The 17,186-nt window shown below is 36.4% G+C and overlaps 2 protein-coding genes across 3 annotated transcripts; one reads left to right on the plus strand and one right to left on the minus strand.

Moving 5' to 3' along the window:
• Positions 1-8: 8 nt before the first annotated feature.
• LOC145212986 (uncharacterized) lies at positions 9-3,507 on the plus strand. Its single transcript, XM_080081231.1, has 6 exons — positions 9-663; positions 1,170-1,392; positions 1,452-1,573; positions 2,131-2,300; positions 2,640-2,866; positions 3,330-3,507. The coding sequence occupies exons 1-6, from the start codon at positions 543-545 to the stop codon at positions 3,505-3,507; spliced, it is 1,041 nt and encodes a 346-aa protein (XP_079937357.1). The 5' UTR covers positions 9-542.
• A 210-nt stretch (positions 3,508-3,717) lies between these two features.
• LOC145214202 (myotubularin-related protein 10-like) lies at positions 3,718-16,306 on the minus strand. 2 transcript variants are annotated; one of them, XM_080082691.1, is made up of 19 exons: positions 16,029-16,306; positions 15,499-15,606; positions 15,275-15,382; positions 15,144-15,213; positions 14,470-14,606; positions 14,041-14,131; positions 13,837-13,954; positions 13,253-13,340; positions 12,960-13,096; positions 12,359-12,441; positions 11,300-11,449; positions 9,736-9,953; positions 9,152-9,331; positions 8,506-8,597; positions 7,641-8,101; positions 7,153-7,313; positions 6,463-6,667; positions 5,562-5,884; positions 3,718-5,336 (listed from the first exon to the last, which is right to left on the minus strand). In XM_080082691.1, the coding sequence occupies exons 1-18, from the start codon at positions 16,080-16,082 to the stop codon at positions 5,595-5,597; spliced, it is 2,751 nt and encodes a 916-aa protein (XP_079938817.1). In that variant the 5' UTR covers positions 16,083-16,306; the 3' UTR covers positions 3,718-5,336; positions 5,562-5,594. The 2 variants fall into 2 exon arrangements, with proteins under 2 accessions (XP_079938817.1, XP_079938816.1); XM_080082690.1 differs by having other exon boundaries at positions 3,718-5,884.
• Positions 16,307-17,186: the final 880 nt, after the last annotated feature.

Here is a 17,186-nt window from a genome sequence, read left to right on the forward strand (position 1 = left end):
AGCCCGAACCCCACATAAAAAGCCCTTCCAGACTCAACTCGTTATTTGCTGTTAACACCACAAGGGGAGTTTTTTAAGTTTACTGGACAGTCGCTATATCTATGTCGATCGCAAGTGGATATATAGCTTTATTAAAGCTGTGCCTAATGCCCAAAAACAACAAATAGTTAATGAAAGGTTTGCTTTCGAAGTATGGAACATATTATACTCAAGAAACATGATCTGTTATCCCAAATGACAACACACTGTTTCGTTATGTTGGTAAGAAATGCAATTCATTCTAGCCGTATGTTGTTTTACTTTTGCGGGAGACTTTTCTCAGACCGCACAGCTTGCACCTACAAGATTATATTGCCAAAATCGAACGGTAGGCTGCACAATACGGCCAGTGCACTGTTGTGGAACGATTGAGTAGACATTTTTCTTCAAATGAAAGGAAACCAACCTTACTCGAATTGGCCAATTCTCGCTTGTCAAGCATTCGTATTTGAATAGTTAGTCAAGGGAGTTGCTTTGTCGCAGGATAGCTGAATAAATTTGCAATGAAATTGATATGGTGTGTCGTTACCGCAGTTTTGGTGGTCGCGCATTTGCACTCTGTTTTCTCGGGAAAAATTTCTTCCTGTCCCCCAAAATGCACATGCGGAGATGCCCTGTGCCGCAGTAAGTACAAGTTTTGTAGGTTGAAGATACAGTGCGCAAAATTGGCTGCGACGGGGCAGAGTTGTTAGTCGGGCCAGGTTTGGGTTTAGGTTTCATAAAAAAACGGTCTTGATTAGGGTCTGACTTTACACCTTGCATCATTATTTTTTTGAATAAATTTAGCCAGTTGCTGGACCTGACCTAAATTCAAAAAGTCCCAAAACGCCATGTTTACGACCAATTGTCTATTGTTTTGGTTGTCTTGGTCTTTCCTAACGCTTCAATGTATAGGCCTACCAATCAAACTTTCGGGCGTAAACGGCCTGTTTAAAAACGATTCGGGTTCGGGCCGGGTTTCGGCTTGCACTTTGGGGTTCGGGCCAGGCTCGGGCTACAGTTTCAGGCCCGTTTATAACTCTATGCAGGTGCGCATATCCTAAAGTTTAGCATCAAAGCTACAGCTTATATATCAGTTGACTCTATCGAATATATAAGTTGACAGCTTTTGGGCCTTGTTTATTTTGCAGGGCGACAGGGGCGAGTGGTTTGTCGCGGGATCACGGTGAATTGCTATGCATTGGGTTTAACAGAAGTCCCAGATGGGATTCCATCAAGGGTTACCGGAATATTTCTTGCCCACAACAGTTTTGCGTATATAGACCTCAATGATTTTGCGTCCTTTAATCGCCTACAGACTCTTTTGGGAGACAACAACAACGTAGCTAAACTGATGATAGATACACCAGTGAGGTTAGTCAAGGGTTTGTGTTTGAGCCTATATTCAAATAAAATCCTGGTATTTCTTGCAGGCGACTCCGAAAGCTGAGTTTAAAAAACAACCAGATCTCATTTTTGCCACCAAGGAACCTAATGCTACTTAGGTCTTTAGTTGAACTCTACCTACAAGACAACAACATTCGCGGTATCTCAGGTGTGTTATACAGTAGCTTGCGTGCTTAGCGCCCAGCACGCAGTTTTTGCTTGAAATAGCTATGCGTATGGTTTGCGACTTTGGTCCTAAAGGTTTAGGACCTTCTTGCTATTACAATGTGATGCAACGGGTATTAACGACTCCTCAATAAAGGACATTTGCTTTAACGATCCATGAACAACAATTCCGTATAATGTTGAACGAATTGGGTTTTGGATGGCAAACAGATTTTTTTGTAGCAAAGCATCGACTTGTTTTATCAAATAGAGCAGTAGTTCTTAACCTGTGGAGTAAAAAGCTAAAGTAGTAATTTGACATGTTGTAGGGGATAAATTATGTCATAATTTTTTGGCTCCATGACAGCATCCTTTTGTGACGCCATAGTTGATCATTTTGTTGTTGTTTTTCAAACGTAAATGAAATTCATCTGGTTGTTTCCAGAGGTAAAAACAATAGAAAAGAACCACTGAAGGGCATATTTTCAACTTAATCTTCAAGAAAATGAATTTCTAACATGCTAAACCAATAGAGTTAACAAACTTTGCTTACTCTTTCAGAAGTTCGCTTTCCAGCTAAACTTGAGCAGTTGATTCTAAACAACAACAATTTGACGGAGCTGGCGCCTGGTAGTTTCCGCAAAATGAAGAAACTCCGCGTTTTAAAGCTGAACAACAACTACATTGCACATATTGATCAAAATTCTTTCCGCGATCTACAAGGCCTCGAGGTAAGAACAAAAAATATAATTTATGTCTGGTAACTACAATCATGCCCACTCAACTTATAAACTATTTGCAATTAATGTTTAATTTAATTATCGGCCGAGTTTAGTTCAGTGGAATTGTATTAAAATTCATTTTAGCGAAATTGTTAGTTTTGATTAAATCTATAACAAGCACCCAATTTTTCCAAATCACACCAGATTCCAATTTCATTGTTACTGATTGTCCGATGTTCATTGTTCGGTGCATTTTTGCCCGTGTCCACTTTGTTATTAAAGTATTTAGACTAAACTTCCACTAATGGATCGGTCGAAGTGCACATAACAACAACTGTTTGTTGCAAGGTTCTGGAATTGGCTGGAAACCTGATTACGGAGGTACCAAATGATTCTTTCAAGTTTCTCAGCAAGGGATTTTATCTCAATTTGAAAAACAACCGATTGAATGAAATTCACCCCTACAGCTTCCGACTGTTTGGCTTCAAAAACGTTCACCACCATCAAATCAGACTTGATTACAACCAACTTCAATTTCTGTCAACTGATTTGTTTACGGATCTACTAAGTCGAAAGTAGGTTGAATGTTTTTAAATGCACCAGTAGTGTTAACATACTGCAAAAAAACAAGGCACATGAAATTTTAAACTTTTACAACAAAAAAATACAAACCATGGGGTGGGGAATTCTGCGTGGCGAAAGAGATTAACTGCAACCTAAAAAAACTATAAACGTGTAGGTTTGTGGGCCAAATTCAGTTTTTACAGTGGATAGTTCAAAACCATTATCTAACTTGCCTTACAGTTGTCCTAAAAATCAGTTTAGCAATTTAGCTTATGATTGTGATGTCTTTAGCATTAAAAAGTAACTATAATATTAGATAGCCATCAAATTGAACCGTTTTTGCACTCTTTAAACCAGTGGTCGACAACCGCCGGACCGCGAAGAGTTCGTTATAAATTTTACTTTCAAAAACGGTCTGTAGTGCAAAAAGGGTTGCCGACCACTGCTTTAAACCACGTTTTTTACTGCCCTTAGATCTTCCTTCTCCCTTTATTTCGCTGGGAACCCGGTATTTTGCGACTGCAACCTTCTTACATTCCGAGATGAGGCAGAAAGAATGATTGCCGATCAAAACAGGATTTTATGTCAATCGCCAGTCGAATATGTTGACATAAGTGTGCAAGACCTTAACATTGAAGACTGTTGCTTCTAAACTGGTTTTAGTTTCCAAAACATCATATTCACCATGTACACCATATAATGATGTTTGTCTTTGTAAGATTTAAGCGTGTCACAACCCCACAATAAAATACATTAATGTACTTCATATTTACAATGGTGGTTTTCGCCTTTTAAGGTAAACGGTTGCCTAAATACGTTATGTAAGTCTCTTAACAGTAGGATATAAAAACAACCACTCCACTTTGAGATCAAGTAATTGAACGTTTATTAAAGTCCATCTGGCTGGCGATTCGAGAAAAACGGAAAACATAATCACCCCCAAAGGTCAGGAACGACCATGGGTCATTGGAAACTTCTAAAGAAAACTTGTTAAAGATTGTACCGGCGCAAATCAACCAAATGAAAGATGCGGCTTCATATGCGATAACATATACAAAGAAATGTTTTGGCAGAATGGGAACAATACAAAATATGCACAGCTCGAAGTCTTAAGCAGCTCTTGTTTGCCAAATAAACCAAACAACTCGAACATAATTTTATCTTCTATTGTTATTAAGCGTCTTAGATGTATACAAAAGGATGCCTTTTCAGACTAAATCTGTTTAGTATTTAACATGATGTGATAACACCTTTTCTCATGAAATAACATTTTTATAAGCAATGTTATAACATATGTGTTGTATGTGCAACTATTTTAGGATTAGTATGTGTAAATGCGACGGCAAAGAAACGTTCGTTATTTTTAAACGAAACAATTTTATGATAATGCTCCAAAGACAAGTGAAATCAAATCCAACAACACTTTTAACGATTATAATCGTAGTCGTTTAATTATTAGCATCAAAATAAACGAATATTCGCGCATACCATAATTTACATTTAATTTCAACATAATATCGAAGCTTCTTTAAACAAAATCAGATATTAATGAGCACAAATGCTATTGGAACACAACACACGGATCTGTTCATAAGTTTAATGAATATAACAGCCCAAATAGCGGTAAACAGAGACATGCCTTGTTATTTAAACGTGTGGGCAAATTCTCATGCCATCATGTTTAAAACGTTTAAACAATACATCATGTCGCTTTTTACCGCTATTTGGGCCGTTATATTCGCCATTAAACTGATGAACAGATCCGTTAACAAAGACTATTGTTTCGAAAAGTTTTACGCGCTAAGGAATCAGTTCTACACACATATACATATTGCGCCTTAAAAATGATTAGGGATCACCTCATACTAGTATCACATCACAATGAAAATCGAGAAGAAAAAACAGAACAGCGAAAAGAGCAACAGAATAGTCTTTAAGGCCCACGACATAGTTTCAAGTGCATTTTTGAAGTCTTGCATATTCACACAACGGTCGCTGCACAACCCATAGAAGACCACGCGAATCGGCGTGACGATAAGACTCCTGGGCTAAGTCACACATTTTTAGCTCAGTGAAACTTCTAAAATGGTGAAAGAAAATGCAGCTTTTCTATCAATTGAAAAGAAAACAGCAGCTTATGAATACGATCCAAGTCCAGAATGCACAAAGTTTGTCCATTTTCACGATTTCCACGTAGCTCGTTTTGAAATCCACTTGAATGCCACCTCTCAAACACCATATGACGGTGCCGATTAGTACAGGTTAAACCATTCGCATTAAACAAAAACAGAAGGAAAAGCGTAAAAACTAAACAATTGTCGCCACTTTATACCCAGCCTGCTTAATATGCTGCCAATTGCACAAAAAGAAAGTGAATTATGAAACGCCGAGAAATGAAAGTCAAAAATCAGAAAATCAATTGTCATGGATGTGCTATTTAAGCCCTAAATTTCAAGGCTTATCAGGCATGGCGTTTTAGGTCTGTAATGAAAACAACATACTAAGCAGCGCAAAGATCCGAAAAAGCTGCAATAATGCTTGACGCTGAAAGAATATTTGCTTCTTAAACCCGTGTTTTTGGACACTTAAGTCAAACCGCAGTTGACAACAATTCTACGTTGTGTTAAACATATTTAGGATTTTGGCTTAGTAATGAGAAATATGTGTAGCACTAAACATTATGGCTACAGAAACCATACTACATACCAATAAAGGGAATTCTACGACTTTTTGACACGGCTACACTGACGAGATGTACGTGATCCGCTCCTTAGGTGGCATCATTGCCTTTTTAGGATGGTGACCCTTGACAGGTGACGTGTGCGTTTCGTTTTCGTCCGGAGCAGCGTCGAGGCTGTTAGACGAAGCCGACGAGTTGGCGCCCCCAGCGGCGTTGCTGGTCGAATTTTCGTCACCGGACGGTGTAGTTATGGAGAGGTCTGAGGGGGAGCGGTGGTGTTTATTTGAACGCGAATTCTTCGAAAAGTTGAAGATTGAACCACCGCGAAGAAAGTTAGCGATGGGGCTCCCTGTAAAAAATACCTTTTATCATAATCGTATGTTGGCCTATATTTGCAAGTGACAGATTTGAGTCAAACTTCGGCAAGATAAGAAAGTATTCCTGCCTGACAGACGTTGTAAATGTTTTGTTCAGTCGAAATACCCAGATTTATATGAAAATGCAATTAAGTTTGTCCGCGCATTTCCAGTTTGAACCAGTGTTTCTGACAACAAAACCAAACAATTTCCAAATTTGTAGAAAATAAGGAACGTGCGATCTGTCTGGTTAAACTTTTACCGCAGTTTCGCTGTACGAAGTCGCAACACAAAAAATATATAAGTGAAAATAAAACTACGTAAATTAGCCGGTGTAACAGGGTGGTGACTGACGGATCTATTTTCACATCAAATATTCAAAATATAATCCACAAGAGCGGCAGACGATCAGCGTAAGTGTAATGTTGTACAAATAAAAGATTACACTGATGGTGATCTTATATTTTGAACAAAAAAAGTAAAAAAAAACCTAGAGCAAATTGTAACCCACTAAATACAAAGTATAAATTTTGGAACACAAAAGCGGCAACGGTAAGAGCGAAGTTCTTACCTATCAACGATTTTCTGCCTAGACCCCGTACTGGCGAATAGGGAAAGTAGCTTGGAATAAGACTGGGAGTTTCAACTGTGTAATTATTCTGTGGCATACTGTCCGTAGGTGAAGGTGTGTGACAGAAATACATGCCACTGTCGTCGCTCGAGAAGCTGGTCCCGTTGATGTTCGATGAATCCAGCATAGAATCAAGTTTCGTCAACTGTAAACACGATAAATGGAACGTTTCTTTTTATGTGACAAGACTTTCAAAATTTCACCCATTATAGGGGGGTAGTAGGGTAACCGATGGGATTGTACGGTAAAACACAATGATCTTTATCTTTCAATGCCACATTCCAAAAACTATCCAAATTTCCCACAGTTCTGACATTGTTTGATATTTACCCATTTTAGGAAACTCGTGAACACAACTTAACATTTGATTTTATACCCAAGCTAAGAGTTTTATTTCGGGTCTTAAAACGGTCCCAAAGATATTTAAAATATGCGTTGAATGAAAAGGTATGAGTTTTTTTGTTTGTTATCTTGGGGCTTTAATGCGCAACTGCGACCAATCAAATAGGTTGTCAAAAATTTAGTTACTCCTTCCAAATCCCAAAACCCTGCCGCTTGTTGATGTTACGACCAATAGCTATTTGGATGATAGTTATAATCCTATATAGGACCAATGTTATTTAAGCATACCTTGGAGTGTAGTTGATAGATTTCGTCAAAAATCATGGATTCGCGTTCAAGTTGTGCAGCCGGACCTCCACCGAACGACTGTGACCACGTGATCCAGCGTAAGTGACTGGAAGACCAAAACTTCATGTTTGCGACACCACAGTTCGGCCTCAACCTTTCACCTTTAAGTTGTAAGTTCAAGATAAAATTGAAAAACAAAACAAGTTAGAATATAGTTGGTGTAAGTACTTTATACAAATATGCTTAAACTGAAGAAGTTAGTAGGGATTTTCAATCAAAATGTAAAACTGATCTACAGAATTAGACAAATTTTGCAAAAAGGCACCTATTGTTTTTTCTGCAAAAGATATGTCAGGTTTGGCTTCTAGTTTTGTTCATGTTGTTCATTATTAACCTATGGTAAAAATGTCAAAAATAAATAGTGTTACATGTGATTGTTTTACAGTGTGTAAAAATAACAATGATCCACACATAAATCCAGACATTACTTGTTTCTTTCAATATCTCCGGCCTTTTTGAAGTCGACAGCGTCCTCGTGTGGAAGAAACCGCTACTGGAAACCGACTCCGTGATGTCATTGGCAACGGCCCCAGCAGCGGGCGACTGACTTGGACCTTTAGGCCTCTTAATCCGCAAAGAAAATTTCCTCTTCTTCTTGTCGTTATCAGGCGTTTCGGTACCAATCAACATAACACCAGTCTTGCTGTTATAATAGACCTGGGCCTTGTCGTCAATCTCATCGCTGCCATCTGCTGTTGGCACCTCGAGAAGAGAGTGCTGGCTTGGACTGGTGGCTGGAAACGATGGTGCCGCCCCGCTTGTAGGTGAAAGGTCAGATGAATTTTCGTCGATGACGTCGAGCGAGTGGGCGGAGCTGTTCCGCCGAGGGGCGTGGTTAGGCGAAGTTAATTCGGAGAAATACTTTGGCGAGATGCGGAGATGCTGCAACCTGAAAAAGTGAGAATGTTTTGGAAATTAAACATGTTTTTGTTTGTGGCAAGTAGTCCAAGGAAATAAAGAGATACATTACACGATTAAGCAACATTTTAAATTAAGTTCTACCAGACAAACTTTTTTTCGAATTCATCCAAACCAGTAATCAAGTTGACAAAGCGGAAACGTGTTTCTGAACAAAATGCGTAAAAATGTCACTTTTTCAACAGAAATATAGTCCAGATATACTAATATAAAACGGGACTTCTGGCAAAACATTGTGGAAAAAAAGTTGCGAAAACTAATTTGTAATGCTGATACACTTTCTTGAAAGAATTTGAAGTCTTTCTCAAACGAACTAAAATGTTATACAGTATAAGAAACAATCTTCAGTAGGACGGTCACCCTGAGTGTACTTACTTGTAGAGTGGGTTGTTGAACAGTCGCATCTCACTCTCGTCGTACTGAAGTGGCCAGGCCCAAATCGGTAAAGTGTCAGCCTTACGTGTTGGCTGAAACATGTACAATATTACGTTTAGCCTACAGCGTCTTAGCAAAGTAACTATCGTATGTCAAACTGAATATTGTGTTACGTCTGAAAACAATTTTTTTTTTCTTGTAGATTTAGTCTTCCAAAACAAAAATTTACAAATACCTAAATAAAACTTTGAAATCGGAAGTTTATATAGTACCACTGGTTACAATTTTACCATACTAAGTATTACAAAACCGAAAACTCAATGTGACAAAGAAATTTCTTCATTTAAATGACTGTCGTGGGATGTACTTAAGAAATAGCCAAGTCAATATAATGGTAAAAATACATAACGTTTCGACAATTTATAAGTGATTTTAAACGTTATGTAAAGCAAGTACTTCTGCTTGGGTTTTACATTTCATTTCCTGTCACAAACTTCAAAACCGTAAATTGTGCAGTCATATGCTTATTCTTTACGTAATTTTGCGAATAAAATGACGGTCGGTACAGTTTTGAACGCACAATTCACTTCCACTGTAACGGTAAAATATTAAACTGTTTAAATTTATAGTATGCGATGTAACATACGTCGGAAGACTTGATAGTTCTGATTCGTTGCCTCTCGTTGTTAAAGAAGAAAGTGTCGAATGCGGAGTTCCTTGTACCATCGTACAACACAGTGAGAAACGTAGGGTTCATCTCGAATGCACATGGATACTGACGCATTAACTGATAAACACAATCCAGGAAAAGAAGAAACACTGGAGACTGTAAATGTAAAAGCAATGTTTTTTGGCACAGCGATATGTGAACTTTCAGTGGTTACATATACTTATCATTATCACCTAACATAAGACATGTAAAATGCACACCAAACGTTAAATGTGATTTAATTTGACTTGAAGGAATTTTAAAATAAGACCCAAGTACCATTCCAAGAATCATATGAAGGTAACGTTACAATTGTGAACAAATAAATGCCACTCTAATTGCCAAGATTTAATTTTAAACCTTGTTCCATTCACATTGAACCAGATTTGTAAATAATTCATGTAGCACATTTAAATTCACAAAACACGCCACACAACCAAGCCGTTTATCAGAGCAAAACCTTCCACAAACTTATTTTTCTGTATTGGTGGCTCATCAAAAACTCATCCTGTCAAACTTACCACACTTAATGCAGTTTCACTTTCCGAGTTTAGAACACTGTTAGGGCCATGTTTGGATGGTTGTACAAGATGTCCCAGCTTGTCAATGAAAGGGTGCCCACCAACCACCCATTCTCGCTGAATGAGAGATTGGAAACCAAGCAATGTTCGGGCATTTTTGTCCAGAAGGATTTGAATTAGACTAGTAAGAAGGGGTGTAATTTCTGTACCGGAATTTTCTGGAAAAAAACGCAATAACATTATAACAAATGTAGCTAAACATTTTTTGCTATTTATTTGGTATACAACTTGTGCTCTTGTCAGTAAATGGAAATAAAGAAAATTGTTCCATTTGTTTGTTGGTTTCATTTACATTTTTGGTGGGAGGGCAATGCATGATGCATAATAAAAACAAAGGAAGTCACCAGTTTTATAGCATGTCTATTGAGTAATTTTATTGTAAGTTATGTGGTTGGTAACTTAAATGTAGCTCAACCCATCAGGTTTCACTGGGTTGGAGCAATCCCACTCAAGTTTCTTGCTCGGGAAAACACAAGTGACCAAGCCAGAATTATAACTTTTATTTGAACAATTATACCACCAGCATGGCAAAAAATACATTTATTCAAACCATATTTAAACAGGATTTTTTTCTGTTATTATTAACAAGTAGGAGTTTGAGGTGAGGGTTCAGGCTACCCGCTCCCCAGCACTTGATTACACAGGTTAACCAATTTCAAAATTCTCAGTAAAAGGTCATATTCATCAATGTCAATTTCCACTTTTACTGTAATTCATCAAGGAGCATGTTCTGTGTATAGAGTATTACCAATCCCATCCCCATGTACTAAGCTTAATCATACAACTCAATAGATGACTAACAGTACCAGGTCAATAGCTAGACAAGGCTTATATGTAAAGTGACATTAGACCACATATGCTGTGTATGCATGCAGGTTTTTTTTAAGGTTTGGTTTGGGTGACCGCTAAGTAGTTTTAAGGGACTGCAAGTGTTTCATTTAAATACCAAAAAATAGCCATATTTGCTTAAACGAAATATTTATTAGGCTACTGGCAAATTTTGGGAAACCGCTGGAGAAAAAACGGTCCCCACAAAACACCTTAAAAAAACACTGTATGCATGTACTCAAACATATAGACTAGAAATATCCATGAACATATCCTTCCCCCCCAAAAAAACTTTGTATCAATGATTTTAATTTTGCTGATAGCAATTAAATTAATAAATTCATTTGAATAATATAGTAGTAGTGCATGATTTCCAACATACTGCACTAGTAATATTTTAGCAGAACTATATGAATACTTTTTTTTCAAATTAATTTAACCCAATAGCCCTTTTCTAACCAGCCTATAAAAAGTCATAAAAAAGGATATTCACAAAAAAATCATGTCATTTGACAGAAGTTCACAGCAGTGGACATGTTTTTTAATGATTAAAACAAGAGGATATCAATTAAGTTCTATTAAACAACAGGAAATTATACACAAAAAAACAGTGTTAGCATTCATGTAACTAGTGGGCCTATTACAATAAAAGGTCACAGCACAAAAAAGTGATTACCTCTGACTATGACATGATGGTCTTTGTTAACAATCCATTCTGTGGCCTCTACAGCTACCGACAACATTGTACCAACATGATGATACCACTTTGAATTGTGAACTGAACTGAACCAATGTCGATCGGTTTCCCAATAATCCTCCTCAGTAGCTAAAAAACAGAAACATATCAATAGACAAAAGTATACACTGAGAGTGATTTTCTGAGAATATAAGACCCTCCAACAGGCAGCATGGCCATTGATGGTCACTGTTTTTGACAATAGATAGATAAGAATGAAAAATGATTTCCGAGCACAGAATAAGCCAATGAATTTACATGAAATATATAAATTTCGCCGAACTGGCATTTTTAGTTCCTACGGAACCACAGGATAAAACATAACTTCTTGTCATCATTTATTTTGATAAATTGGCTTTTAATTTTTGTTAGAATGGGACTTAAGGCATAATGGTAAGAAGCCAAAACACTACAAATGGTACTATACAGGAAATGTTCCACGCAATTGGATGCAGTACTAGTCTAAAAAACAGTTCATCTGCTGAACATTACTTTGAATAAATAAAAGACACTATATTTCCTAAAATCAATACATTGCATATGACACATTTGTTAAATAATGTATACACACTCTATGACACAAAACATGTTCAAAATCTGCTTTCAAAGCAGGGTCACCTAATATTTTGGTATAAAGACTATCTTGTCTTTTATAGGAGCACGTTATAATACTTTTCATGTATGTGAAGTGACTCAGAACAAAAGGTGAAAGCAGAAATATGAAGAGACAGTTGAAAGTCTATGATCACAAAACCCTATCTCTGACAAGGAAGTCACCCCTAGAAAGATAGATGGACACTAAATTTGGCATTAACATTTTGTAAGCATTTGTTTAACTAATATTTAACCATGTCTCAGTTCCCAAAGTTGCAAGATAAAATATGAAAAAATAAGTAACCTTAACCCATTCATCGAACAACATGAAATTCAGAAGTGCACAGAGTGATCTAGATGTAACAATAAAAATCATACCCATTGAAAATCAAAAAATAGTCTTACCTGGCATACACATTGATTTTAGCTTTATGAAGCTTTGTTGAAGTTGAGAACAGTTTGGACAACTTTTGCTCACCTCTATTATTCTACAAGTAAATAAGGAGGAATATAATGAAGTATATACTGTATGACACAGGTATTACATAAATACTGTATACACAGGATTTGTCCAATCAATGCATGTAGATATTATATGTTAGAAATGAGCAAAGTCAAGACAGCAGTAACACACAATACACTCTTTGATGTTTATGCCCAATGAGTATTACAAGTATTGCTTTGGCATAAGCAATATCTACTAAAGATTGTGTAATATACATGTATGAATATGAAAGATGGGCATTTTTATCTGTAATTGACAATAAGAGCCTAATCATGTAATAAAGTCGTCTTTAGGTTAAAACTAAAAATCTTATTGTTAATGAGCAAATATATTAATCTTTATGTATGTATATCTTTGTCCTAAATGGTTATTTTTGTACTACTCACCATTTACCAAGATTAAAAAAATATACTAAAACACATTTTTATACTTTTAACAAAAATAATAAGATTTTCAATATATATATGTTCAAAAAGTAGTTATGAATGTTATCAGACATACTTAAAGGTTCTTTTTTTCGGGTCAGTGTTTTGAATGGCATTGTGGAACTTCTTTTCCCATTCCACCATATCAACTTCAGGCCGTACTTCAGACGATCGAATTAAATGACATCCCATTGGGGTTGTCCAACACCAGACCTACGCAAGTTGTTAAATGTTACTGAGTTGTTACAAACGTTGCTCCCAAATGTCAAATGATGTGTTATATATTGCAGATGGAGTTGACTTGGTCAGATTTTAACAGTTTGTTACATTAGAAACGGTCTAAAACTTTCAAGGCATTATTTTCTTTACCGGAAGTCTGCCGTTGGTAAATTGATTTGCAGCTTCCATCAGTTGTGTTCCCGTAAATGCAGCTGGGACAATGAAGTAAGCACCCATCCTGAAAAGGTTAAACAATGCCGTGGTCATAGAAAAAATAATGATATATACATTCATGCACACAAACGAATACAGAAACAATGGGCAAAGTAGTTATGAGCAGAAAAGCTAATGACATGTTTATGTGCTTTCGCTCAAAAAGCATGCCAGACATTTTATCAACAGGATTGAAAAAAACAGGTTCTCGTTACAAAATTTGGTTGTTTGTAAAAAGAAGTACATGTTAATTTTTGACTACTCAATATACTTTTTGTAAGTGCCAAATGAATTTAGACCACCGGTTGGTTAGAAATTAAAACCACATAATTAAAACCTTTGTAAGCCGGAAGGTTGGGATTACCTTTATATATTAATATGTAACATTTGTGTTCGGAAATTTTGAAACTTTTTTGCCAAATTGGAGAAACAAACCCATGTTGGGAAATAAAACAATAGGTGTCCTATTTATGAAGGTACACCTATATGTAAGAGAATTTACATTACAAGACTAAACCTACGTGTCTAAAACAGTGAAGTTTTCATTCACGGCAGAAACTTGCCACTTCTCTTCCAAACCAAACCTTCTTATCAAATTATCCCAGGCACTGTAAGTTCGATAGAGTGGCACACGGCAAACTGTAAACAAGTAATATGTAAAACATTGATTGCCAACAACAAGCATTATATGTTATGGAAACTGTACTTATGATTTAAGTGCTTACTTTCATCAATGTTCGTCCTGTGGTTAAAGTCTAATGCGAAAAGGAGAGATACCGTTGTTGGATATGCATGGTGAAGAATAGATTGTATAACCTGACAGTAATAAAGGCAAACATTTAATGGTGAAATAAACGGGCAATTGATCCTAGTTTTCAGCAGCATTTTTTTTTAATCTATCCATGCTGTTGGCACAAATGCACGCACTATAAATTGCTAAATGTAGCTAATAAACTTCATCAACAAATCAACAAGCTATGCAGACCCTTTACACATAAAAGCGCAATGGTAAAAAAGCTGAGAAAGATAAAGTACACTTTACTATATACTAGACAAATTGTAGATAATGATGGTGTGAATATCAATGCGAAACAATATTACTTAGGAAATTTCTACACAAAACACATACTGTACATCCTATGTAAAGTACTTACACCGATTTCTTCTGTTTTGACAGTAAATTTAAAGTTAAAGGCGACCACTCGAAAATCTTTGCAGTGAAGTTCTAATCTCAATACGCCTTCTTTCACCTTCGATTTAGGAAGAAGTTTTTTTCGCTTGTTTGGATATTCTAAAATATATGCAGAACATGGTGAAAAGCATAAACAAACCTGAACTAACACGTGACTGGCAACCAAACACTAAACCACCCACTAATGGTATTCACTTGCTCAATATATACAAGAATCAAAATCAAAGTCTCTGTGAATGTGCACTCAAAACAAGTTTAGTCCTTCTAAAGACAAGACTACCAGTTTGCATGATTTCATAAATACAGTAAACCTTGGTTAAACTGGACCCGTTTGGACCAAAAAAAATTCTGCTGATTAGTTCAAGCCTTATCACATTTCAAATCTTTTGTTCCTCAGAAAGTGTTGTTTGAATTATATGAAAAAACAGATTAACCGAATCCGGTGTCATCAAGGTTTACTGTATAATGTTCACTAAATATATTCTGCTTATATTAATACTAGCTCATGACGATTGACCTAAAACAAAGATTACATTAAAAACAGTGTATCACAACACTTCCACTAAATTAACTACTCCAGCTTAAACAGTTATTTTTTATTGGATTACTATGCAAAATCATATTTATTGCACTTACCAACATAGATCGCATCAATGTTGTTCAAGGTTATATCCTCTTCACCTAGCATTTTGTTGTGCATTTCAATCTAAAATACGAAACAATATTATTATCTCAATTAAACCTCATTTTCCATCATTTGAACTTACCAAGTCGAAAGTGGGTTGTTCTGAAGTAATAAAACTAACTCGATAATTGGTGCAAATCAGGATGCCTGAAGTGCCTTTTGATGGGTCATGTGCTCTATATTTAATAACCTGCAAAACAACACAAACACTGTTGTAGCTAAATGTTTGGCTCTCCATGTTCGTTCTATTTTGGAATTACACTTGTTTTCAAAGCAAACAGTAGAAAAAATAAATCAAATACCTACCTTTTTAGCATGTCCAATAGTAAGTTCACCAGGTAGTAATCGTGATTGAATTTCATCTTCTGGGCGTTCAAAGACCTTGTTATAAGCCAAAGATAGTTTTTTGTCTCTCTGTGAAAAGCCATGTAAGTTGTTGATCAGTAAAAGCAAAGTATGGTGAAATTGCCAGGCCTACTGAATGATAGAGCAGTTTGACAGTAACTTTTTGTTAGCAGTCCGTAAAGGGAAATGAGACAAGCTATTCAAACAAAGTGTGAAATGCTTTTGAATGTCATATGTTTGTTTGGATTCTGTGATATGAAATTAAACAGTTTTAAAGAGCCCAGTATTTTAGCAAATGTGAGTTCGACCTGGCACTCCAAGAAACGAATACAAGCATCACATACAAAGAATCAGGTGGAATTATTGTTTAAAAGATTATAATACTGTCACCAATAACAAACACAACTTGGGTGGGTCTGGTGTACTTTCTTGACCAAACACAATACCTTCCTAATATGACGCCATAACTTAATCATCTGATTCATCTTTACCTGATAGTCAACTTCTGCTTGGTCAACATAGGATTTGAAAGAACCATCAGCCATCTTACTGAGGTATGAACAAAAATACTGGAAAAATGGAGTTTCAACGATAACGTTACAAATTACAATAATGTGGATGAATAAAGGCAAAATAAAAATATTTTCCGATTCTTGCACACTTGCAAGTGCTTAAAACAGTCAGGTCATTGTTGTGTTTAGCTGGATTTGTCCTGAAAATACCTTCATTTGTAACCATAAATGAGTATAATTGCAAATAACGACTTTAAAATATAAACGTTTTACAAAACAAATCATTTTCCTGAAACTCGCTGAACCTTCGCATTTTGCATCGCCACGGTCGAGTAAACAACCGATAGAAATCTAAAAATATCCTTAGTCATGTGTGGAAATATTTTTTGATAAAGGAGCAAAAATAGGGGAAAATAATAGCCAACATAAAAAGTGTGAGAGAGTGTTAAACTATAAATGTAGAAATAGATTTACAAAATCTAGTGCTTTTTCAGCACGAAATTCTTTCACGTAAGTTCAGTATGCTAGACGTGGCAATACGAATTAAGTAGCCTCGTTTCCGCTCAGCTTTGGTGCGGCCCTACGGTTGTGTCAGCTGTCTGTAACCAGTATTGCAAATGGTTTGCAAAACTAATATGTTACAACTATTAGCCACAAAAACAGTGCGTTGCTATGCTTTTTGTTAGAAACAGAAAAAATATGCTGAGTCATGTCAGTTTGCCATTAGCCTCAGCAATGGTGCTGTAGTGTAGAGTGTAGACATCAATGGTGCTGTATTGGAGGTTCTCGCGTGGTTGAAAGTTACAATGTACAGGCAAACTGATGCTCCAGGTATAACACAATAGTTAAAGCACCTCGACAGAAGGGCAATTGTTTAGACTTTGTTCCAACACAAAGGGCGTTCGATTCAATGTTCAAACAGGAACTGTGTTTGTGACACTGTTTGTAACTTTGTATTGTTGCAGTATTTTCTTTCCCGTGCTTTGTATCATAGGGTCGTTAACATTTTACGGCCGCAAACAGATCACATGTTCGTGGAAACATTAATTTCGAAACAAACAGCGTCTGGCACGCATAAACAAGCCTCACATGACCAGCATTGTGCAGTGTGCACAGTGCAGAAGGGTTTTTTTGACG

This window comes from Phallusia mammillata, chromosome 2 (assembly GCF_965637545.1).
Source record: "Phallusia mammillata chromosome 2, kaPhaMamm4.hap1.1, whole genome shotgun sequence".
NCBI classification, from domain to species: domain Eukaryota; kingdom Metazoa; phylum Chordata; class Ascidiacea; order Phlebobranchia; family Ascidiidae; genus Phallusia; species Phallusia mammillata.